The following is a 26,491-nucleotide window of genomic DNA, read 5'->3' on the forward strand; positions in this document are numbered from 1 at the left end:
CCAGAGAAAAAGGCTGATGAGCCGATGAGGGTCATAGCTCTGTATGACTGTGGAGCTCGAACAAACAAATACTGGCCGATCCTACAGTTTGATGATGACATGAAGGACAGGGGCAGTCAGTGTGATCGGCTAGTTCAGTCATTACACCCCTACGAGACCAATGATAAATTGGCTCGATCAGAAAGTAACAGGGTGTTACCCCCCCAAATGTGGGGGATGTATTGTATGCCCACAAGTACAAACAGGCAAAATATATAATACTGGCAAGACATACACCATACAGAATAACCTAAATTGTAAATCGATGTATGTTATTTATAAAATCACATGCTCCTGCAGATTAGAGTATATTGGAAAGACATTCTGCAAATTCTGGCGAAGAATATCTAGGCCCATTCACACAGAACATGGCACATGGAGGAGATTGGAATCGGCCACTTCTTCAGAGGGAACTAAAATGTATGTTTATGCTTAATGCAGTAGCACCTCACCGCCTGCTTGATCAGTATAGCTATAAACCATTTCAACTAATTATCCGCTAGCATATACCTGCACCCTTGAAAACCTGTTGGCTGTTATTAGTGTGCATTCTGGACACGTGTACACACAAAGAAACATTAGGAAATAATGATAAGGATGGATGCCTAAAAATAAGTGTGTACCATTTGCCACCGGCATGGTTTATAAGTGCACAGGTGCCGTGGGTTTATAGCCGCGCACCGCTGAGTGGGTACATCAGTCTGTGAAGCTGAGCTGACAGCTCCACAGCCAGTAACTGAGCAGTGGAGTCTTTTATAATGGTGAACGTTACCAGTATAAAGATACTTTCTGGCTACTTTGCCATGTTGCACTGAACCTCACTAGTACCTATTCTCCTATTTTTTTACAATCCTCTGAAGAGACTTAAATGATGAAATGCGTCAGGGCGTATAAACTTTTGTTAGGGGACTAATAGGGCAGGAGTCTTGACCTCTTGGGGATTAGGGACACCCAAGGCTTTCTAGGGAAATTATTCATGGGGACTTGTAAAAACCGGACCGTTCCAATTTCTTTCGGCAATTGAACATAGCACAATGTGGTCATTTGAACTGATAATGCATGGCAAACTTGCTCCCCTGTGTGCTGGATTTACCAAATGTAGTTCAGCTGTACAATTAAGACTGGAAAATCCAAAAGGACCATAGAACAAGTTTGTTGGACCAAACTCACTCATGTCAAAAGTTGACCAAAGTCAAGACTTGAAATTTGTAGGTTTGACCAACACAAGTCATATGTTCACACAAATGTTTTTGCGACAAAGTATTAGAGATTAGTTTGTTTTATATAATAAACTACTGGATGTTTTGTCAAAGGCTTTTATTAAAAATAAAATATAAAAAGGTCAAACATTAAGAATACATAAACATTAGTTTCTTGCACAAATAATTTTAATTCCTCCTGGTGTGATACAACATAGCCATGTTTGGGGAGAAAGAAATCCAAATACATACCACACACTAAAGGCATATTCCAAACAAGTTGATTTATACATATTTCTACATAAATTAAAGCCACTGCAAAAGAAACCTAGACTTGCACATACGTATATTGCAAAGCAATATTATACAGGCAGTCCCCGGGTTACATACAAGATAGGGTCTGGAGGTTTGTTCTTAAGTTGAATTTGTATGTAAGTCGAAACTGTATATTTTATAATGGAAGTTCAAGACAATTTTTTTTTTTTGCCCCAGTGACAATTGGAGTTTCAAAATTTTTGGTGTAATTGGACCAAGAATTATCAATAAAGCTTCATTACAGGCATCTTACAGCTGATCATTGCAGTCTGGGACTATAGTAAAGCATCCAGAGAGCTTCACCAGAGGTCACAGTGGGCAGAGGGGTCCGTCTGTAACTACGGGTTGTCTGTAAGTCGGGTGTCCTTAAGTAGGGGACCGCCTGTATTAAGTTTCCATATAACTTATGGACATCAGTAATGCAACCTTAGCTTTATGAAATGTTATCTATGCAATGAGCTTCATTTTAGGTGTATGGGGAATACATCTAAGTTACTTACACTACCAATATTGCTACAAATTCCAGCTACTGCTCCCTTTGACGTATAGTCATGCAACTTGTTTTTGAAGGACAGGTCACCAATCACTAGACTCAGCAGTGTTCTGCCTCATGTTTAGTGGTGTGGCATGCAATACATAAAGGTAGAATGATGAACCTGCCTACGACAATTCTCGCATAATTTCCACCCAAAATGCCACAGGCCACATTTATTAAAGGTTTTAGACCATTTTTGTCTCTTTTCCGTCTTAGTCTAACCCCAGCGCCTATTCTACAGTTCTAAACTGCTCCAGATATATAATTGAGAATGATTTAGTGTGCAGAATAAGTGTGCAGACCTACTCTGCACTTGTCTATTCACCATTATTTATACATCTCCAACAGGGTGTGTTCAAAAATTCAGTTTTGCAGATGCCGTTTTTGATGTCCAAACCAGGAATGGAGTTAAAAAGAGAGGAGCAGCTTCTCTAAATGTATGTTGGACAAGCATACAGCTGGATGCAGGTTGAAAGCCGAGCGGCTGCACCATAAAAGAGGCAAAATATACCGTATATACTCGAGTACAAGCCATTTTAACAAAAACTGGGAAAAACATTGACTTGAGTATAAGCCCAGGGTGGGAAATGCATTTGCCACCGCTTTCCCTGTACATAGCTAGCCCCTGTCCCCTATTAAAAAGTCATATGGTCCCTTGGCAACAAGACTATCACCTCTGCGGGAGTGATTGCAGAAAGAAACAAAAAGGTTTTTGTATATGAAAATGTCCAGGAGATACTGCATGGCCAACTGCCGTCCTGTGGTAATGATTGCTGAATCCAGGTGGCCAGGTAGAGCTCAATAGCGCATGTCTGGCCACCACTGCGAGAGTATGGGGTGGTCATATCTGAAAAAACCATGGTTTCTAAGGGACAACATGGCTACATTTATGAGAAATTATCTCAACACAGGGACATTCAATTGAAGAAATGTTTACATGTGGAAATTTAAATGTAAATGCCCAGATGGGAAAACCCTTTAAATGTAACATGAATATAATCATAATCCAAACTACTGTATGTAGCATTTTGTCACGTCTACACTTGTCATACTTTGATAATATAGTGATTTTATGTCACACTAGTGAAATATGTGTAGTTACTTTATATGGGCCATAAGAGGTTATTGGTTTTTACCAGACTTTTGGTTTAATTCATAACTAATAAGCGGAACTTAGACTTTAACACTTATAATTAGGCTACACTTGCTCAGTACAGGTACGTTTTAACCCCTTAGTGACGCGGCCTGAAAAGGCTCTAGTGATTGGACCTTTTAACCAAATTTTTCTTTTGGGACACAGAGCTAGTTAAAAAGTTATACAATTTTAAACTTTTTTTTTTCATTTGGGGTTAAAAATGGAAAAAAAAGCATTGTAATTTATACTACTTTTTAAAATTTTCAAATTAACTCAAAATGAACATTATTAAGGAATTCCCTATTTTGTTTCAGTCGTTTTGATATATAATATGTATAGTATCGGGCGATGCCTTTTGTAGTGTGGTAGGGGATTTTTTACAAATTATTATATGGGGAATTGTATATATGTCATTGTATTTTTCTGATTATTTTTTATTTTTAACTTTATATATCCCCCGTGAGGTCATAAGACTATTTAGTTTTACTTAATTTTTTCCCATTGCAAGTTTCCCCTCTGTAACTGAGGTATCTGGAAGAGCTTCAGTTACAAGGGAAATGACCACCTGTGACTGGGGATTCTGATCAGAGCTGGACTGGGTCTAATTAGACCCATCAGCTCTGATTAACCCCTTTAGACCAGTGACAGCGAACCTTTTAGATACTGAGTGCCCAAGCTACAACCAAAATTCCACAACATGGCATTTATAAGCCGTAACATATTCCTACCTGTTCTTCCACATCTTTCAATGGAATCGGCCCCTTAAGGCCACCAATACAGTTTAAAGAAGGAGGACCTCCAAAGAGCCAACATTTCTTAAGTTGCCTGGGGCTGCAAGAAGATTTGGTGGATTTGTTCCTGTGTGGTGAGCTCTGTCCTGGGCGAGTGCCAACAGAAATGGCACCGAGTGCCCCCTCTGGCACCTGTGCCATAGGTTCGCCACCACTGCTATAGTATATAGTCAGCGGCAGCATCGGCTCTGCTTCTCCGTGCATTGCGCTCATTCAGCGTGATGCTGCGAGGAGCGGAGAAGCACATCTCCCTTCTCCCTAGTGTTTCTGATACCCAGAGACCGGGTCCTGCTCCTACAACTAGAACAGAAGCAGTAGAAAACTGCAGCGAAGCCCTGCGACGTCTAAAGTCAGCAGGCGGCCCCAGAGGAGTTAAACAGTGCAAACTGAAAGTAAATCAATCCAATCGGTCATGGTAGAACAGGGCCAGAAAAACAGCTCTGTTCTCTCTAGTACCTGAGCTGTACCTACTGTCATATCCCTACCAATCAGGTGTTGACTAGCAAGAGAGGTTAACGTGGAACATAACTAGCATATACTTATTAGGCTGATGTTTAATGCTATCAGTTTAAAGGAAACCTACCACTTGAAGTGGTAGGTGTAAGAAGGCAATACCGAGCACCAGCTGTATCGCGGTTTAAAACACTTTTTAAACTTTATGGCCGAAGCCGCTTCGGCGCACCATGCGCGAGACCGTGCACGCGGCTACATAGGAAGTGAAGGAGAGCCGCGCGCACGGTGCGCCGAAGCAGCTTCGGCCATAAAGTTTAAAGTGTTTTAAACCGCGATACAGCGGCTTAAAACACTAACAAAAATAAGCTCCGGCACCAGCTCACCCTGAGCTGGTCCTCGGTATTGCCTTCTTACACCTACCACATCAATTGGTAGGTTTCCTTTAATTATATTGTAATAATATAAGCTTAGATGTATGCAATTTAACTTTATGAATTATAGACCGGTTTCAGACTGGAAAATGCTATATATTTCAACACTGATCAGGAACTAGAGTGCCTCTCTTGCATTATGGTTTAGAAATCGAATGGTATGTGGCAAATTTGGCTCATAAAAAGCCAGAAGTCTATTGGTGGCCACTTGATCTTACAAACTCTCCAGGACCGAGGTAAAGTTTTATTAGAACGGGGTGGGGGGGATGTACACTCTGAAGATTAGAAAGTAGTATTTCAGTAAAACATTTTTCATTCAGTATAGTTTATTTTTTATATAAATTATAAAGTACATAACCAATATACGTTTATTAAAAGTGGTTTGGAGATGTACAAATGGAATAATGAGAATTTGCTGGTGGTTTGTCATTCCACCAGAACAGCCATCCTGGCATCTCTTTTTGGATCCACTGCCCTCAGCAATTAAACAGCTCAGGTCCATTTGAGATCGGAGATGGCAGGAGCACCGATTTCAGACTGAGTTGCTGCGAGAGATATGATGATCAGAAAAGTCATAGCTGACCAATGAGCTGCCAAATAGAATTGGTACAACTTATTGTCATTTTTCCAGAAGGGGGAAAAAAAACACACCTGGCCCTTGTACTGTACATTAAAGGAATCATATTGGTTTTTATTGGCTGCTTGATTATGTTGAATGAGTCCCAGGAGATAAAATGGATGGCACTAATAACAATTTTAAAATATTGTGTGATTTGTTTTTTTTTTTTAATATTTAAAGAAAAAAGGTTAAAGGGATTGTCCAGGAATTTTAACTGATGACCAATCCCGACTGCAGTAAATTGAAAATCCTCGGAGACCTTTATAAGTTGAAGGTAGTAGGCAAATCTTGTTATGAGACTCTAGTTAACACACAGGCACATATTTTTCTTAAAATGACAAAGAATAACAGAACTGGGACATTTGACAGGAAAAAAATAGAGAATAGAGGAAAATTTATTTTTGTATGATTCTATGCTTATACCAATAGTCATAAAAAATTTATTTTGGCGACATATTATTCCTCATTATTAACAAATGGTGGTAAAGTTGCTCTAAGGGTATTTGCACATGTTGCAGATTTTACGGCGGAAAATCCACAGTGTGATAACATAGCATGAATGTGATTTGGAAAAAGTAATGTAGAAAGAGTCACTCAATCTGGAAAATGAAATAATGAAATGTCACTTTTAGTGTGCGCCCTTATGGATTTCTGTATGCATTTTTCTTAATTGAAATCTATGGGAGTGTGGAAAATCAGCACCAAATATGCATCAAATCAACATTGTGATATGGGTTTGATGCACACTTTTGCTTGAAATTACATCAGGATTAGGTGAAAAAGCAAACGAAACACACAGGTAATTCTACATCAAAAGTAAGCGCATTTAAAAACCGCACGTATTTGATGTGAATTTCCATTTAAATTCTCCACATGACAATCCACAGCATGTGCAGAGATCCCTACTGAGTATAAAGTACAAAGAACAATTATTTACAAAAACTAAAACCAGGCAAACCTTTGAGAATATTAACACAATAAATCAACTTTACTTACAGTTAGATGTCCTTGGTTCATAAAACCAATTCAAACAGTGCTTTTATTTCTTAAGAGGAGTATGTAGTTTATTGTTAAAGACTTTGCATTTTAACGCTCAATGACAAGAAAACAAGAATCTTAAAAGCTTTAAGACACCAAATTTTACCTATATCTAGTTTACATACCCACACAGTAAAACAAAAAAAAACCCACTTCATTTAAAGTTAAACATTTCACAGTTAAAAAGTATTTACTCTAGCTAAAAGCACAAACATTTCCAGGAAAATAAAATTTGCCATGTTCACTTACATGTGTTATTTACATCAGCAACAGTTATTGGCAAAAATATACCACAACTAGTTCAAAAAATACTTTCAAGTTTAAACCACAACCAAATTTAATATCAAGGTGTATTCTTTTACACAAAAAAAGTGAATTTAAAATGTACAGAAGGCTGCAAACGTCTAAAATTAAACAGTACAAAAATGTGCTAGATATGACAAAAAAGCTTTACCGAGCAAGTTATGTGTTTATAGGTGGTCCATACAAAAGGTGGCTTACTAAAAATAGATATGTACATACAAACTGGGTTCCATGTATCAAGCCAAATGCTTAAGATTGTATGTGGTATTGCAAGTTATTAAAATTATTTAGATTGAGCTGCTACCGGAGATCCAGCCCAGCACAAAAAGTGCTCTGAAAGGAGGCCCTCTCCAAAATGGACATGAATATCCCCAAAGTTTCCCCTTATGCACTGTCCACACATTGCCAAAGCAGCTTTGAATGTATGCAGTTCATATGAGCATAGAGATATAATTACATTTCAGGAAGTAAACTGCCAATTGTTAATATGCAATTCAATATTATACAATACATACTTTTTAGTCAGTTCACATTGACCAGGAGCACACATAAACAATATAAAAGGAAAAAATACTTACCTGGTTCGGTTTGACTGCGTTTAAATATATTTGATGGCAAATGTATATTATAAAAACAAATGTTACTTGCATTATTACCGAGCTACTGGTCATAAAATACAATGCAAAATCCTTGGCTTGTTATACTTCGTATATGTTATTTGTGCATACAGCTTGCAGTCTATTTTACCACAGAAGAAAAATGTACTGCTGGAAGAACCTGTAACAGTATTCAAGCAGTGTAACCATGCCACCACCAATGGTCTTGAAAACTTGTTATTATAGAGCATTCCAATATAAAAGGAAGTAGAGAAGAACTACATTAAATCTTTCACAGAAAGAAAACCAATGTTGAACAGTAAAAGAAATCCCACCTGAGAACAATGCTGTAGTGGGAAAGACCAAAACTAAATAACTGCTGGACTTTAATTGGAAGTTAATATTGACATTTTGTAACTTAAGCAAATTTGCAAAACCAGAGGTGACACTTTTTGAATAAAACCAACACAAAAGTTTTAATATACAGCCATACGCAAGATAAAAGGGTGGCCTATTGGAGAACACAATTACGGCATGCATTGAATAAATGGTTTCTGTCTATTTACTACCAAATTAAGTACTTTACTATACAAGTGATTTACTGAACATGTAAGCAACTAACAAATACAACTACTTTGGATATTATACATGAATGATGGGCCCCCAAAGTTGCAAATTGTAATAAGAAAAAAAATGAAATTGAATATTGCTAAAACAAACCAATCCCTGAGGTGTAAACAGCAAATAACTTGAACAGCTTTACACATCAGCCCCATTTAACAGTTTATTACAATACCACATCTTGTCATTGAGGTGGTGTAATATACAAACATCAGAACATGGACATTTTAGCATGAACAAACAACTATAAAAACAAGAAAGAACTGGACTATCAATTGCCTGCACAATATAAGTTGTCATTGTTATGCATAACCAAAGTTACAAGAGCTATTAATGTTTACGTCACACAGGTTTCAGTCAAATAAAACATTTAAGCAACTTAAAAAGAAAAAGTAGATCTACTGGTTACCATGTTTGCAGATTTGCTTTATTCACATCTAGATCTGTTCATTTTTATCCACAAGTTCATGTGTCATGAAGCAAACTGAAGGCCAAGTGTCTTCTGTGATGAGTAGGTGTTGATCATTCAAGTTGAACCTCTTCTGTCAGCTGCAATGTTTTAAAATTGTGATGTAGATTTCATACAGTACAAAGCATATACATTTCTTGTCAGAACTCAACAGTAGGACTATACACACACAATGCCTCATTCAATTTTACAGCTGTATCAAGTGTTTGGCATGGAGAGCTTTACATGCAACCAGAAATATTTTATATATAGATTTACACAACATTTACATGCATATACGATTGTCCAGTATCGTACATAGGAAGTTTCTCTATTCTCAATTTACAAAATAGCAGATACTAAAACAGTCTTATATACAGTTAAATGTGAAAGAGCAAATATACACATACAGGTTACAGCTAGAAACAGGTAAAAGTTTAAACATTTACATGTATGAAGGCACAATATACTAAGCAAAGCCAATCGTTTGTACCAGAATTATACAAAAGTATAGATTCAATGAAATGGTATTCCAGGGACTATGCTACTGGTTTATTTTAATGTTTAACATTGTGAACAGCACTACAGAAATCTATGGTAGTATAAACTTGTATTTCAGATAACAGTTTCAATTACAAAAAGTAAATTATCAACATTTTAAGATGTTACCATACCATAAATTAAATAGACCAAAAAAGTCCAGTACAACTGCCTAATAGGATTTCCCCAATATTGCACTAAAGAAACTCACTAAGTTCATTTCAATCATAAGTTAGGTGGAGTACTTTGACTCTGGAACCAACTGTTCTATATCACAAGGTTTACTTGAGGAAAATTAGCATTGGAGGTTAGTTGTCATGTTCTTGGCTTCTGCCAAGCATAGATTTAACCAAAGGGACACAGTCAGCTGATGAGGCAGAACTGTTTCTCTTAAATGGTCAGCTTAAGATGTCACCAACACAAAGTATCATTCAAAAGACAAATGGTGCCCCATGTATGTAAAGATTTGTTCCAAGACTCCAAATAAATATATATGTACACAGAGATAGCACTACATGATAAGTTAAACGGTATATAAGGAATAATACACCCTTCCTGCATCTTCTAAACCTTTGAAACATGCTTAGTAGCATAAAATATAAGACCTAGACATGCTTGTCTAATCACTAAACAGTGCAAACAGCTGATTCCTAATACTACACAGCTTTTTTTTTTTAATCAAGTCAATTTTTTTACATTAGAATAAGCCAAGTAATAAAATGTTCTATTTATACAAGTATTAACATATAGCCCACTATTTGATCAATGCACTTAAAAAGGCAAAGCATTATTATAATATCATATTATAATGCATGTTCCCAAAGCAAATGAATAATAGCACCTCATTTATTTCACAATACCAATAAATGTGTGAACTTTCTTTTTTTAAGTTGGACTATTACAGAATATCGGGCATCAAGGCATGGCCATGCAGCATATGTTGTGCCACACTCCTTCAGGTCCAAAACATACTGTATGGGTACAAATATTATATATATCAAAAATGATGGAGCAGGTGGTCTAAAAATGTAAAAAAACTTAAGTAAAGCAGCTTTCCGGTGCCTTTTTTTAGCGCTTTCCCCTGCAGAGCAGTGTATGTGAAGGAATTAAGAGGTCTGTGTACTTCAGACAGATACGGAGGATAATGATTAACTCTTTCCATACCTAGAGAATATTTCTCTTTATTCAACTCTGAGGCAATTAAACTACAAAGACATTGTATGTAAAGAGTCAAGTCATTAGACATTTAAGCAGGTTCCTCTGCTAGTCTTTAGAGTACAGGGACAGAAACCTGAAACAAACTGTTTAAATAAAGAAGAATGCCGGGGAAAAGGGACACCGGAGTATATTTATTTAATAAAGTTATCTGCAGTATTTATGAAATTTTGTTCACAGTCTTATCTATCAAGTGCTCATAGACACGTCTACAAAGCCATTTTCAGAACTTTTATATAAGTGGATGGATTATAAAATACGGTAAGGCCACATTTCATTTACACAAGACGTGACTTATATACAGACATTTGTCACATTTTCTGTGAACATACTATATTTTTCTAAGATAAAAGAACCAGTTTAAAGTTATAGTTATGCTATTGTTTCAGATGTGTGAATAGTTATTTTGATCATTTTAAATGCATTAAATGGAACCACACTAACCCTGCCAAGCACACAAGCAATACCTTCTGTATTTATATAATATATAGGTCCCCTTGAGGTCTTTTAGCATATTTCTAGGTTGCAGCATTAATGAAAAATGATCTTTTATTCATTTTAAGGATGCAACCCCGGCTCCTGCAGTAAGTTTGCTCTCCATGTACCTGCATCTCAGCCCTGCCTTCTAGATCGCCTGAGAACGGCTATATAAGCAGGGATTGCAAGACTGTATAAAAGATGATTTATCATTCAAGCTGCATGGGATGGGAGGTGCTACAGAAAAAACTTGCAATGTACAACAAAAAGTAAAGACTGCAGTGAAGAGTAAAATAGTATGAAAACCAGCTCATAAAAGATATAATGCTATAATATAAACAAATGCCCCAAAACATTAACATATCCATTACATAATAAAGTAACTTTATGAAGTGCCTTATGAATTATAAAATTCCATGTTACCAATGTTTTATAATTTTTGAGCACCAAAAGTGATAACTTGGCATTGATTTTTTTTTTTGCTCATGAAAAATAAGCGACAGTCCTGTATCCTGTACTGTTTGCCCTGTTGACACTTTCAGTTGCATATGCAACCAACTACTTTATCTCAATAAATCTTAAATTTTAGTAATTTGAAAGCATTTGACTAAATATTGAGTCTTGCAGTGTTATGACCCATATATTATTATAGTATATAAATATTAAAAAGTGTTACTTTGCCAGTATAGTATCTAAGAGAAAAATGTCCAATAACTGCACTTCTCATTTCACTGCCAAATTTGCCAGTAATTGAAGAAATCACAAAATGTAAATGGTATCCTAACGTTTACATCCTAAACAGCTTATTATGTTGCCTATTGAAACATGTATTAACAAGTCAGGAATTTGTTACAAAAGTTTAGGCAATAAATTTGTGCATCGCAAAGTAACAATTTTCCTTTATGACAAATGGCAAAGTTTAGCACATTTATATTTAAAATACAGTTTAGGTAAAATCACAGTTTACAAAAGTATTAATCCAAATTGGGCTTTTAAAGTTGTAATTGTTCAGAGGAACATTGTATACAGCAAGATTGCAAGAACGTTACAATGTATAACAATAACAATTTACTGGCCAACTTTAGACATTAAAGGCATTATCCAGACCCTTTCACCCACCTGATAAGACACTGGGCATGAAGATAATAGAAACAAATGTCTCATCAAGTGTACAGGAGTTATGTTCCACTCCCAATGTCAAACCAGGCAGAAAAGTCTAAACCACCACCCCTTAAAATGAAGATATGCATTAATAAAAAAAAAAAAAAAAAATACTTTTAAGACCTGAGTCAGTTAACAGAATTCTCAAACACAAAAATCAAAAGCAACACATTATAGCAAAAAATACATTACACTATTTCCAAGGAACAGATTTAACCTTTTATAAACAAAGGCAGTGTTTACTGGTGTTTTATGACTTGGAGAGCACTCGTTATGCATTCTATGAATTTAGAAACTAACAATGCTAGTTCTTAAACTAGTTTTAAAAATAAAGGCACCAAATCAATTTTGCAAAGCACAAATTGAGGCAATATACCATTATTTTTAATGTAAAAAGATAATTAAAAAATTACAATGTTTAATACACAATGTATTTACTGATTGGGTTCTGGTCAAGACAGCTGCCAATCAAATTCAAAAGTGTATACAAACAAAAACAGTAAAATGACAAGTGTCACTAGAAATATGTACAACTGCTATGTACTGCCCTGTTTATTTACATTCATTCACTAGACAACTTTGCATATGATATGCGTGTGATTCCATGTCTCCTGCTTACTCGTGTGCTAGGAAAAGCAGCCGAGGTGTTGCCAGTTACACAGTACATTTGTGTGCAATGGTTATAAACTAATGTCTTAAAATACTCAGTAATCAACTCCTAATCCACAAAGGAGGAGGTGAAAAGGAGGTCCAGAGCTCAATCGTGTCATGGTAAACCTCATAAATGGTGGCAAGCCAAGTTCCTATTGAGAGAACAGCTAGACCCTATGCACTCGCCTATATGGATGGGGCTCTCCACTGCTCATCCTCTAGTGGTTGGGGGAAAAGTTGTTGGAAAATCAGGTTTCCAAATGCAATAAAACTGTGGATGCAGCAAATGCAGACAAAAGGTTTGTTATGTTGATAGTCAAACTCAAATGGTAGAAATTTAGGGCATATAAACAGGTTATTAATGAGTAGCGATAGTCCAACTGCTGTAATTGGACCCAAAAATAACTAAATGATGCAGCCTAAATTTGCCTTACTAAAACCTTTCAGCCATTGAATTGTATCCTTGCCATTAAAGAGCATCAGAATTTCCCATGTTCTCAGCCTGTTTACAGTGAATTCCCTGGCAGTGAAAGTTAGAGCAAGCTTAGGTCACCAAAAGCTTAGATGGCTTCCGATTTAAAATTGTCGTAATTTTGTTCTTAACTAGAAAATAAAATCTTAGTTTTCAAGTCTATAACTAGGCTAAACACATTTACTATGAACAAATTTTACCAAAAGCAACTGAAAGGTTTACTGCAGGTTAAGCGTCTTTTTGCCCTAAGAATCCAATCCTTCATGACCTACACAATGGATAGAGATGTCTGCCTCTCCCAAAATTCAAAGAAGCAGAAATAGCTGCAAACAAAGCATAGTGAGGGTGTCTAGGCGTCACACCTCCACTACTATCATATTTATCCCCATAACCATATTTAACGACATGGCCAATTCGCACCATCCCAAAACAGCCCATTGTTTTCAAATCTGACACGAGACACTATATGTGGTTATAACACTGATTTAGAGACTGTTTCCTCATGATACATCATACTTAAAGGAAACCTACCATTTCAAATGGTAGGTGTAAGCTGTAAACACCGAGCACTCAGGGTGAGCTGGTGCCGGTGCTTAGTTTCGTTAGTGTTATAAACCGCGGTATCGCGGTTTTAACACATTTTAAACTTTATAGCAGAAACTGCTTCGGCGCCGCGTGCGCACGATCGTGCGTGCGCCTACATAGGAAATGCCGCAGGCGTTGCGCGCGCACGGTCGCGCGCAGCGCCGAAGCAGCTTCTGCTATAAAGTTTAAAAAGTGTTAAAACCGCGATACCGCGGTTTATAACACTAACGAAACTAAGCACCGGCACCAGCTCACCCTGAGCTGGTGCTCGGTGTTTACAGCTTACACCTACCATTTGAAATGGTAGGTTTCCTTTAATGTTAGTTGATAAATTTGAGTGATAAGTTCTGCTTTTCATTCTGTAAAAAAAAGGAAATTTGGCAAAAATTCTGAAAAATTCTCATTTTCAAAGTTTGAAATTTTCTGCTTTCCAGGCACAGACCACCCAAATAACTTGTTATCTAAAATATCCCTAATGTCTGCTTCAGGCCTCATTCAGACGTCCACTAAGAGGGGGGGCCTTGATCAGGTCACATGACTCAGGTTTCAAGTGACTTTGAGAGGCCCAAGTAAAAAAAAATAGAAAAAAACCCATGAATTAAATCTATTATAGAAACGAAAACCCTCAACCTGCGTAAAACAGAGCTGGTTGATTGTTTTTTTTTTGTAGGTGTTAATTTCAGTCATTATGGGCCACATAACTTTTTCTTGATCACTTTTTTGAACATTTTTGGCAAGTTTTTCAGATTATTTTATGGTGTTACCCTGTAGGTCCAAAAATGGTTAAGATTTATCATACAGAACATTACAAACATACCAAATATGTGGGGGGTTTTAAAATATTTTATTAGATGAGCATATATTATTTTGGGGACTATACTGTAAAAATATTTCAAACTTGGACTTCAACAAGCGATGTTCGGATTTGCTTGTTTAAGTTCAAATCACTGCATTGCAATACTGACATTATCAGTAACTTACAGGTTACCCAATTACGGTATACTGTGTGGGTCAGAAAGACCATCACCATGCTAAATTCCCAGTTTACATTCCACAGCAGACCAGGAGAGTCCCAAAGCTAAACACAAAGGAATAAACACATATCTGAAGCAATAATTTAATGAAGCAAATTAAAATAGGATTGCGTGCAGTATATATAAGGGATTTCGTTAGATCCTCTATGTCTTAGCCACTGCAAATTTCACAAGTCTCTGGCAATTATAAATGGTACAAAAAGGGCATAATCTTTCTGCATTAAGAAATAAAATAAGCAACTCCCCCCCCCCCCCATCTCCCAAACAAGAAAACCCTTCCATTTTGCCACCATCTGAGAAAATATCTGCATGGTACTTTTTAAGAGACACACAGGGAGATTTATCAGAAGTGTCTTAGGCAAATCTTTTCTAGTTGCCCATGGCAATTAATCAGAGCTCAGCTTTCATTGTATAAACCGTTGTATAAAAATTAATTTCAGTTTGGATGCCAATGGCAACTAGAAAAGTTTCACTTCAGACAATTATAATAAATCTCTCCTGTAGAATTGAGTTTCCACACAAATACTTTCCCAGATGAATAACAGAAGTACCAGGGCTTGTAGTAATAACCAAATTTAAGGGACTCGCCATCCAAAATGAAAGATCGAGGTGTTCAATAACTACCGTACTAAAAGTTTCTGATTAGGTAGTACAGCACATTTATGGCCAGATCACCTGTGGTATATACCATTCTAGGAGGAATAATAGGGGGAAGGGACAAATTCATAAGAAAACAAGGCTCCAAGAGATATTGTATGTATATATACTACACAAGACGGTTCATGATCAAAGACATGTTCTGTTATCAAGAGTTTCTATGATTAACAATACTAAAAAAATGAAAAAGTGCTAAAATAAAAATAAAGAAAAAGAACATATACTTACCCGGTTAGTTGTTTGCAGTCGGTCTTGTTCACCTGCCCTGCAGTGAAGACATGCTATACATGCAGACATCACAGATATGGGCGGTCATCGGCTCCGGTAATGCCAAATAATTGTCTGCAGTGGTCAAGTGCTTATGTAAAACACACAAATATAGCAGGGCAGGCAAACAAGAAAAACAGGGCATTTACCACATGAGAGCATGCCCTCAAAATAAATTCCCCCATTTCGGCACCATACACTAAATATACATATAAAAAATGATGATTTGACTGTAAGCTAAGGATGGCTGCAGCTGAACGTTTGCAGCCTGTGAAAACGTAGGCATATCAGTCAAATCCCATGAGTATCAAAGAAATATGCAGCAATAACTCCCTGTCAGCCAAACTGCAGCACCCGTACTGTAAGAACCAATACAGTGACAGCAGTGCAGTTCTTTTTGCAGAAAGGGATATTTCTGTTTGATGCAGGTACTCCCATCCTGCCCACTCTTCATGTTGGCAGAAAAAAAATAAAAAAATTAAGGTGGAGGGCCTATTTCAAAGCACAAAATCTTTGTCACTGACGCACCTGTTTGTGTGTATGTTGTTTGATGATCCTTCACTTTCATAACAGCATAAACACTGTCTGGCGCCAGAATAAATCAAAAGGATTTGAAACATTTTCCAAACTTTCAACATTAATGTCAAATGTTACTTTTGCAGTTGCAATCCTCAAGGTGTCCTATGGATTTCTTATAAAATTGTAGCTACATACCCTGACTATGATTTGAAAAAGTCTTTTATAAACTATACCCTGATCAGGTACTTACCAATACACCAATATTTTAGACCAATTTGTTTCTCTTTAAACAAATAGATTGACTCAAACTGCAGTACTCCGCTCTTCCATGATTCAGCCTATGATATACCCACCTGCTTAGCGATGACGATACTCTCTCTCTCTGTCTCTTTCTCTGTCACGATCACGGTCCCGATCGCGATGCCTCTCTCGTTCACGGCTTCTTTCTCGGTAATAGTCGTCATGGCGATCCCTGCTGCGAGATTTGTGACGCCTGCTTTTTTCTCGTGACCTACTGTGGTCCCTTTCTCTTGAACGCTCACGTCTTCTAAAGGAAATCACTCAATTAATTTCCCTTAAAACATTCTTAGAACAAATTATCAATAAATTCTAGAGGCTGGTCTGCGCTACAAGGAATGCTGCTGCTTTCTTTAAAGTCTCAAATCTTCACCTTATGGAGACTTCAGTTTTGAGGAAGAAAGCATTTGTCATATCAAGCTTAAATCAAAAGTCTTACTAGATGATGTTATAATGCAGCTTTTTGTATTCAGCCAAGCTAGACACTAGGAGAAAAGAAAACCAATCCTTTACAGCCAATGCAAGAGATTGGAAACATTCCTAATATAGATTCCCATTTTACAGTAATAAGCAAATACCAGTGAAGACCACATTACCTAGACCCTGAACCATATGATTTTGATTCAATTCCATGAAGACAATCCTGTAGAGAACTTATCAGCACTTTGCAACGATCATCCGCAGATACTTTGGATTGTTTAATTAAAGAAATAGCTGTTACCAAAGTTTCTATTGCGCTTCCATAATCACCTGAGACAAAAAGAGAAAATAAATTTAACACCATGAAACTGCAAGAAGAAAAACTGACAAAGTAAAATATGATTTTTGCACCAGAAGCCCTTCACGTTAAAGCACTTGTCAGCCTCTTAATTGTGTGATGTTGTCATTTGAATCAGACTACAGATGTTGTATATTGGTATAAAACTGGCACAGCCACATAGCAACTATAGGCTGAATAACGTGATATACACAATCAGAAGGCAGTACTAAAATCTTAAACAGGTTTTACGAGCTTAGGTATTTATGACATATGCCATAGGTGGTACCTACCCCAATCTCGAGAATGAGGTATCCACTGGCCCCCTTCCTGCAGCTTGGTCACATGGATTTACTATGCATGCTAAGCCAAGACTATGCCAATACCAACAATTCCATACAAATAAATTATAAATGAATAAATGAGCCTCAACCTCTACATTTGGCTGGTCTGTGGTGAGAATATCAACCATACCCCTTTCTCCAGATAGGGAACCTGCACCTTGTGGATGTCAAAATACCTCGGCTGGGAATTTCACTTTAGGTGACTTATCATATTCTCTGCAACTGAAGGTTAAACCTTTGCTACAGAAACATGCCAACAGAAAATGCACAATCAATGCAAAGGGTATTGACATATCACTGCACTGAAGTGAATGGGGCTTCAAAGCAATACCACATACAACGTGTGACAAGTGTGGAATTGTATGTGGAAGTTAGAAGCCTGGTTTTCTATTTTCACAGACATTCAACTTCAGGTACTTTTCGGTTAACATATTGCTGTTGTAATATATGCACAGAAGTAAAAATATGCTTTTTACAGAATGACAAATTACACTAAAATATAAAATACACTTGTTCAGTATTAGCACTGCCATAAAGAGTAAATATCATTTAGTTTTAATATTGTGTGTGGGTGGTACATGTTTCCAGTATAATTTGTTTAGAAATTCTCCTTAGTTTGTAAAGAAAATGGCTGCAAAGATCCAATTAGCATCAGTGTTACTACTCCACTGTCAAGGCAGATGGAGAGACACTCTCTGCTCTTTGTTTACACAGCTCTAAGCAGTGAGCATTAACCCTTTCTGCTCTCTTCTTGGCTAAAGTATTCTATGAGCATTATTTTCAAAACATCAAGGTAAAAGTGAATGGGTTAAGCCTCACTGCCCACAGGTGTATAAACAGACATTAGATGTAAGCTTATAGTCACCCTCTATAAACACTAAACAGGCTAGGAAGGGAGCTACAGGAGGCAGCACTGCAACCAGTTTCTTTACAAACTAAAAAGTATTTCTTAAAATACATAGATTTGGAAGGCACGACCGTAATGACCGTTACCACATGTGCTGATGTTTGTACCAGGGTATCTACTGGTTTAAAAATTTATCTTTTTATAGTATTTCTTAAAATATTTTAGAAAAATGTTCACACTATCCGCCAACATTAAAAATAATGTCAAATGACAGTTATGCGTTAAGCATATGTAACTGACACACTCAATATAGCTACATTGTAAAAGTGCCAGCATCTTTATTTCATTAAATGTATTCGGATTTACTATACCGGCACTAGCATCAGAAACTGCTCTTGAAATAGCACTGCTGGAAATGGCCCGGTTTCGATTCATTATTTCTTCAAATTCTGCTTCACTTAAAGGAGTTCTCACAGAATCCATATCCCTGTAAGAAACAAAATTAGGGATGTGTGCAATAAAAAAACAAAAAAAACCAAAAAAAAAAACACTATAAACATCCAAAGATATTAAATTGACATACCGTCCGGGTGGCCCATAATCCACTCTGTCATATGGAGGAGGTCGGCCATATGGGTCTGATGAAGGAGGTCCTCTACTATCTGATGCAGGCATGCCAGCATTTCCGGGTGGGGGAAAGAAGTTTGGATTTACATGTGGAGCAGGAGGAGGTCCACCTGGAGGTGGACCAGTTAAGTGTGGTGGTGGTCCAAGTGCCATTGGGGGCCCTGGGGGGCGTGGAGGAAATGGACCAGGTGGAGGAGGTGGACCTTGCTGAGGTGGTGGTGGACCAGGTGGAGGACCATATACCGGTGGGGGAGGACCTGGAGGGAGAGGGACCAAGGGTGGTTGGCCATAAGGCTGTCCAGGAAATAATACTGGGGGAGGAGGACGTTCACCCCTATTTGGAGGTCCAGTCAACGGAGGAGGAAGTGGTTGTCCAGGTGGGGGAGGGCCAGGTGGCCCAGGAGGACCAGGTGGACACATAGGTGGCCTTGGAGGAGCCATACCTAAAATAAATAGGAATTTTAGAAAATGTAAAAAAATTTTTTTTTTTAGCATTCTACATTTAAATTAACGTTTGTCCCCGAAGACTTTTAATATAGTGCCCCGCTCAACCAATGCTCCATCCAAACTTCTCACTGCAGCCATTCCATAAGAGGACCTGAAGGACAGGCATGTGAATAATTGCTGGGAGTCCCTGCAATGGAGCTGAAAACTTGTAGAAGTAAATCTTGACTAATACTTTTGGCTCTTACCGGCAAAAGGTGGAGGAGGCCCTCCGGGTCCAGTAGGTCCAGGAAATCTGTCACCACCCGGACCTGAGGTTGGGAACCGACCCCTCCCTCTGCCACCAGGGGGAAAAGGCAGGCGAGCATTGATACCAGGCGGGCCAGCCTTTCCTTCTCCAGACATTTGACCAGCCTGTGTAGCTGCAACAATTAAAATACAACAAAAAGTATCTATACCTCAAGACAGTGAAATTGTAATCTACATCCATAAGGTGCCTTTATTTTTAGGGTCAATTCACAGAGGAGTTTGCCATGGTTTTCTACTGGAAGAATCCATGTCAAAAGCCCCCACCAATTTGGATAATGAAAGTCTGTTTGACCTTTTCCTGCAGCAGGCTCTATGCTTGTGTGTATGCTTGTCTGGCCACTGCACTTTTTTGTGAGAACACGATCCCTGTATTCCTAATTGCTATTGTTTCCATTCTCACGATCGATTTATATACCAGCTGTCTTACCCTCACTCATTAGGAAGTTAATAACAGGGGCAACCCCTTAAAGGAATTTAAAAAAAAAAGTCACAACTGAAATTTAAGTTGCTAGAAATAAGCAACAGCATTTCTAAATTTCAAGGAAATTGTAACCTGCAGGCAGTGTTCAATGGAACAGGAACAGCAGGGCAGATTAAAATATTGTTTCGAAAAAGGTTAAGTATAACTTGAGGTTACTCATTTGTAGGTCAGTAAGAGTGATAAAAATACCTCCTTAACTTCTCAATATAGGAGAAGGGAAAATAAAGTGGATGAATAATAAAAAGTTACATCACAGTAAACCAACATGTTCAGCTCCTGCTCAATAGCATTATACCCACAGATTACACAGCATTTTCACAATGAGTACTTATTTTTTAGCATAGTTCTATTCAGCAACCAAACTCTCCAGCATATCATTTAAAGGTGCATTCCCAGAAAGATTTATTGTATTGCCAGAGGATATGGCCTGAATTTTCAACAAATGCAAGTCCAAAACCTTTAATCTTTTATTGGCAAATAGATTCCTTTTGTTTAAAGTAATGATCTTGCAAAAAAAAAATAAATAATATCAATATATATAAGGTTGCAGGGTAAAATATGATCAGATATAATCAAGAGGTTTTCAGTTTAAAAGTTTGGAAAAGAATAATAATATTCTGATACACTAAAGTAAGGCCTATGATTAACCCTGCATGAATGTAGATTATGTAAATGTTGCATTTAATGAAAATGATTCTACAATTGTTTGTTTTTGTACAAACAATTGTATGTACCATTTTTTTTATTTACAATTGTTTGTAAATAAAAATTTTGGGGGAAAAAAAGTAATCTTGCAAAATAAGTATGGCAAACCAGCGCATGCTGGAAAGAATCTTTACTACTGAAATCATTTGTAAACTTTAGAATATGCGCGTTAGAATACTTACTTTTTTTTGACTGCATTTCAAATTGACTAAGGAATTGCTTGTTACAAGGGGTTACAGCAGGATTCTGCCCATGTAGTTCCCTCTTAGGCAACAAATCCATAAGTTTCTTTGATGAAGACTCTGACCCCACGCATATAAGTGCAAACCTATGTAAATAAATCAGTATTTATCAGTACGGAAATTAATCTTAAATCAAGACAATTTTTCACCATAATCAAAAAAATAATTTGTTTTGGCCTTTTGGAAACAGCAATAATCGTCCAACAACCTTTGCAAGTTAGCACAGAACAGTCAGCACGGCTTCATCAAATATCTCAGTTTTTGTTATATCAAAGGGTTTTCTAGGAATAGGTCAGTCGGCATCAGAGTATATTTACCACAGTGTCTACTACACAGTGGACAGAGCTGATGACCTCCATCCTGGTCATAGAAACCCCCTTTTAATTTATACCAAGGTGTTGAAGTTAATAGATTGTTTAAACTTACCCTTTTGATTGGCCATTTGCACGATTTTCATAAAACTTTATTTCCAAAATATCATTAACACCCAAAGAATGAACAGCATCTGTTAAGTCATCATCTGTAGTCCACTAAAAAAAAAACAAAAAGAGAAACAAAAGCATAAATAAGCTTCAATTCTATTAACAAAGGCCAGGGGCATACTACTATAATAATAATAATTATTATTTATATAGCGGCTAGAGATTTCGCAGCGCTGCACAAAGCATGCTAAATAGGAGTAGTAGCCGCTTTTAGCTTGTAGTGTCAGGGAGCACCAGCATCCAGACCGACACACTAAAGAGTGAAGAATGTGCACTTTTAAACATATCATGCTGCCCATTGTAAGCAGTCCAGATAACAAATGTCGCGAAAAGCAGGCAGCAGAACAACAGGACTGGAATCTCTACTTCTGGCCGTCTACTGTGTAAACTCTAGGGGGCTTATTTACTAAGTGTACCGCGGCTGCATTTCCGCCGGGTTTTCCGACTTTTCAGGGAACGCGCCGCCAGGACAGGGATTTAGAAGGGGATTGTGACGCACGTGATCGGATTTTGGTGCAATCGCCTCGGCTTTCATGCGACACAAATTGGTGGGCGGTCCGACAATGCGACGGATTCGGACAAACTGTGGGATTTAACTTCAAAATTGTGTCGCAAGCCAAGCACTTACATGCATCGGGAAGAAGAAGCAACACGGGAAACGCGCATGGACAGGTAAGTAAATGTGCCCCTATGTGTGTGCATGTGTGATGTGCAGAAGCTGTGTGTGTTTATATATGCTTAGTATTTGTTGTATGCCTGTATATGGTATTGTATGCAAGTGTGTATATGCTCTAAATGTGTATGTATATTTTATATGTATACAGTGGGTGTGTATAAGTATATGTACTGTATGTGTGTATAAACTGCAAGTGTACAAGGGTATATTCTAAATGTGTGGATATAGGAGTGTATAAGTGTGTGATTTTAACAAATATGTTTTGTTTTTTTTTAAGGGGGACCCCATTAAGAAGTCTGCTAGAGGCCCTGCCTCTCCTATTTACACCCCTGCTGAAGTCAATTACAATTAATGGAAAAAAGTCATTAAGTAAATGTCGGAGTGGAGTATTCAAATGTCAAACGTAAAGGCAAAAAATTCCAATCAGCTTAAGGCGAAAACCCTTGCACAGATTATAATATTGGAAAATTGGAGAACTTTTTATAATACAAACAATAACCGTAATTCGCTGAAATGGGAATACCCTTTTATATTATACTTCCTTGTCCACTAATTTTGGCTCCTATCCTCTCTCCTAACCTGCTATTCACCAAGAAATCTCTGCTGGATTCCATCTTGCAAGACAGAAGCTCAATGAGGTATCAGTTTACATAAAAGCTCTATGGAGATCAAACAGCGAGTGACAAGAATAACTTGTATTGTAAGTATGATCAGACCGCCTTGGGACTCATAACCCAAGGATTCCAGGAATATATATATTTTTTTAAAAACTTCAAATTTCCCCTTTTCATAAGAACCCAGTAAAAACAAAAAATGGAGTTCTGCAAAATCAGTATATACATATTTTCTTCTTCATCAAGACTGAAAATGATGGAATTAGACACTTGCTCATAGCTCAAACTTACCCAAGTTAGATTTCCAATATACAAAGCGATTCGCTTTCCTGGATATGTAAATACAACATTGGGTGCAGACCCTTTTACGACATCATCTGAAACAGATGTGGCAAGATTATCCATGTAATCCCGATCTTCAGGTGCATCTCCATTGTTTGCAGAAGGGGAGATGACATCCTCGTACAGTTCAATCTGCTCATGTGCCCCATATTCTGCTTCCTACAAGGCAATTCCATTTAGAGTAAGTTACAGACAAACTTGCAAAGAAAGGTCACATTAATGCCTGCATAAGTGTCTTTGACACTTGTACAGACAATTTTACTCCTTTAAAAAAAAGTCCCATACCGGTAAATCCGCACAATGCTTTTCTGTAGCTTACAGCCCCGATGAAAGGTTGTGTGACTAGAGCACAGTAATTGTGTACAACCTACAGATGCTACAGTCACATGACCAAACACCACATCTGCCAGGAGAAGGCCTGACACATCACTGGAGCCTTGCCTCTCCCTCTCTTGTGGCCATCAAGTCTAAGCGCAAAAATAAAAAACTTTCCTTCTGTGGTGCAGTTAACTAGACAAACTATTAGGGTATAAGGTATGATTTAGTAGTCTTATACTGCACCCGACTAATCATCCAGCATCAGACACAAAGATAAATCTGGCGCAGCAGAAATCTGTCAAGTTCTATTCTTACATTAATACAACCAACACATTAATACAACCAACACATTAATACAACTCTTCCAATGCGATTCCTCTGCCTGCCTCTTATCAGCAATGATGTCCAGGCAACTGCACTGATATTCAAGGGGATTCAAGATCTGTTGAGAAGACTTCTGCCTCCACCAATAAGGAGTAAATGTATAGAAACAACTATGTATTCTATTAAGTGATCATATGTATTTTATAAATGTATGTTTGTTCATTATTAGGGCGTCATGTATTATGGAACAATTCAACAAACCCCAAATGTTTAGTAAACAGAAAACTATACAAAAAAATAAAAGCCATGTCCTTGTTATACAACCATCAAGATATTTACTCAATACACAAAAAAATGACAATGGCAGAATTGCCTCCCTGCTGGTTCTCATGCAAGCTCTGAACAGAAAGCTAATGCATTGTGCACGTCAGTAATTGAGATGAAGCACTGGTGCGGATCTGTAACATTGTACGTGTAGTGTATATACTCTCCTAGCCCAGCGATACTACTTGAGCACAGGATGCTCAGGACACTGTGGTGGAGTCACACAATGGTGCTCGGCCTGTTATTGTTGTCCTCCATAGGTGCACTGCCTGGGGGCGGGGCCGACCCAAAGGATGCGCGGCCCTCACACCCATACACGAGGCCTACACAAAGAGAGCGGAGAGTCAGTCACAGCGCAACCCTGCGAGCAAATGTTGTCACTCATGACTCCTCTCTGCTCCACAGGCGGCAGTGCAGCACACATACATATAGAAGGAGGGCTCAGTGCGCGAGCGCCACCGACCGCCCGTGACAGCGCGGGCCGCTACCTGATTAAACTCCTCTCCCACGTCCGCATAAATGTCTATGTGATCCACTCCGTCTGCCATCTTCTGCCGTTTCTCGCCCTTCCAGCCAGTCACGGAGCACCGCAAGCCTGGCGACTGGAGGGGGAACGAGAGCCAAGCGGGAACACACGCGTCACTTCCGGCGCAGGGACAGGATGTGCGTAGCTCCAGTAAAGGAAAGGGGGGACTTCTTTCAATCCAAAAATCTTTATTGAAACCTGTCTAAACTTACAAGACTCTAGAACGCAAGATATTTTGTTACCTAATATTTGTGAGGTGTCGAGTACAAACAGTTGTAAACACCAAAATCACACATAATCTTGCAGAAATAATATTAGTGGTTATTCATTTGTGTCTAATGCTACTACTACACAGGTCCAGATATTACCATTAATTAATTACCATATTATTCCCTTGTCAGCAATGTAATTTTTTGTACAGTATCTGCATTTCCGTTCTTGCTCCCCTGCTTTCAAAAACCAGAACTTTCTATGACAGATTTCATAGAAATTTTCTATGAGATGCATTACTAAAATAAGAGGGCGTTCAATAAGTACCCGTGTTTGACGACAGAGGGCGTTCCTGAGGGAAGTTGGTGTTATCATCGTTTGCTGCCATCTTTCAAACAAGGGCAAAACAAATTGCAGACTGATTGATTGGTTAGTTTGGATTTGGCAGCCATTTCAGTAAGATGTCTTTCGTGATTTTCGCTAAGATGGAAAAAGAGCAGTATCGTTCAGTAATCCACTTTTTGTTTGTGGATGGGAAAAATGCGAGGAGATAAAAGCAAAGTTGGACGCTGTTATGGGGACACTTCACCATTTATGACCACAGTTAGATATTGGTTCAACAAATTTAAACGTGGGCGAACATGGACGCCCGGCAGAGGTGGTTACTGATGAAGTCATTCAAAAAAATCCACAACATGATACTCGCTGATTGTCGAACGAACCAAAGTGCGCAAAGTAGCAGAGGACGTAGGTGTGTCGACTGGAACGGCAATTAATATTTTACACGATAAGTTGCCGATTTAAAAATTGTCGGCCCGATGGGTGCTGCGATTGCTCGCGGTGGACAACAAGCAGATGCGGCTGTTAACTTCAGAGCAGTGTTTGGAGCAATTTAAGCAAGACCCGAAGGAGTTTTGCGTCGAGTTGTCACTGTTGATGAAACTTGGATTCATCATTACACACCAGAAACTAAGCAACAATCAAAACAATGGATTTCTCCCAGTGAATCTGCTCCAAAGAAGGCAAAGATGATTGCATCAGCCAGAAAGGTCATGGCGAATCTTTTTTGGGATGCAGACAGCATCATACTCATGGATTTTTTAGAAAAAGGAAGAACGATGACTGGACAACACTACAGTGAGTTATTGGACCGCTTCGACAAAAAATTGAAGGAGACACGGCGGCATTTGGTGAAAAAGACGGTGCTGTTTCACCACGATAACGCACCAGCACATTCATCCGGAATTGTCGCCACCAAACTGCATAAATTGCGTTATGAATTGCTGCCGCACGCCCCCTATTCACCCGATCTGGCTCCCTGTGACTTTTTCTTTTTTCCCTAACATGAAGAAATGGCTTGCGGGAAAAAATTTTGCTCAAACGAGGAAGTTATCGCTGAGACAAAGACGTATTTTGGAGAGTTCGACAAATCTTATCTTTTGGAGGGTTAGTAAAATGGCAGGAACATTGGGAGAAGTGTATCTTTCTAAAAGTGAACTATGTTGTAAAATAAAAAAAAAT

The 26,491-nt window shown here is 38.0% G+C and overlaps 1 protein-coding gene across 4 annotated transcripts; it reads right to left on the reverse strand.

Moving 5' to 3' along the window:
* Positions 1-1,409: 1,409 nt before the first annotated feature.
* Positions 1,410-24,914, reverse strand: CPSF6 (cleavage and polyadenylation specific factor 6). Of its 4 annotated transcripts, none has more exons than XM_072146677.1 (10): positions 24,723-24,914; positions 23,218-23,427; positions 21,581-21,684; positions 21,095-21,240; positions 19,666-19,839; positions 18,930-19,416; positions 18,718-18,833; positions 16,995-17,148; positions 16,455-16,648; positions 1,410-8,624 (listed from the first exon to the last, which is right to left on the reverse strand). In XM_072146677.1, exons 1-9 carry the CDS (start codon positions 24,780-24,782, stop codon positions 16,459-16,461), a joined length of 1,641 nt encoding a protein of 546 aa, XP_072002778.1. In that variant the 5' UTR covers positions 24,783-24,914; the 3' UTR covers positions 1,410-8,624; positions 16,455-16,458. The 4 variants fall into 4 exon arrangements, with proteins under 4 accessions (XP_072002778.1, XP_072002776.1, XP_072002779.1 ...); XM_072146675.1 differs by having other exon boundaries at positions 19,666-19,842; XM_072146678.1 differs by having other exon boundaries at positions 16,455-16,645; positions 24,723-24,913.
* Between the last annotated feature and the right edge of the window lie 1,577 nt (positions 24,915-26,491).

The sequence above is a fragment of the Engystomops pustulosus genome, chromosome 4, assembly GCF_040894005.1.
Source record: "Engystomops pustulosus chromosome 4, aEngPut4.maternal, whole genome shotgun sequence".
In the NCBI taxonomy this organism is placed as follows: Eukaryota; Metazoa; Chordata; class Amphibia; order Anura; family Leptodactylidae; genus Engystomops; species Engystomops pustulosus.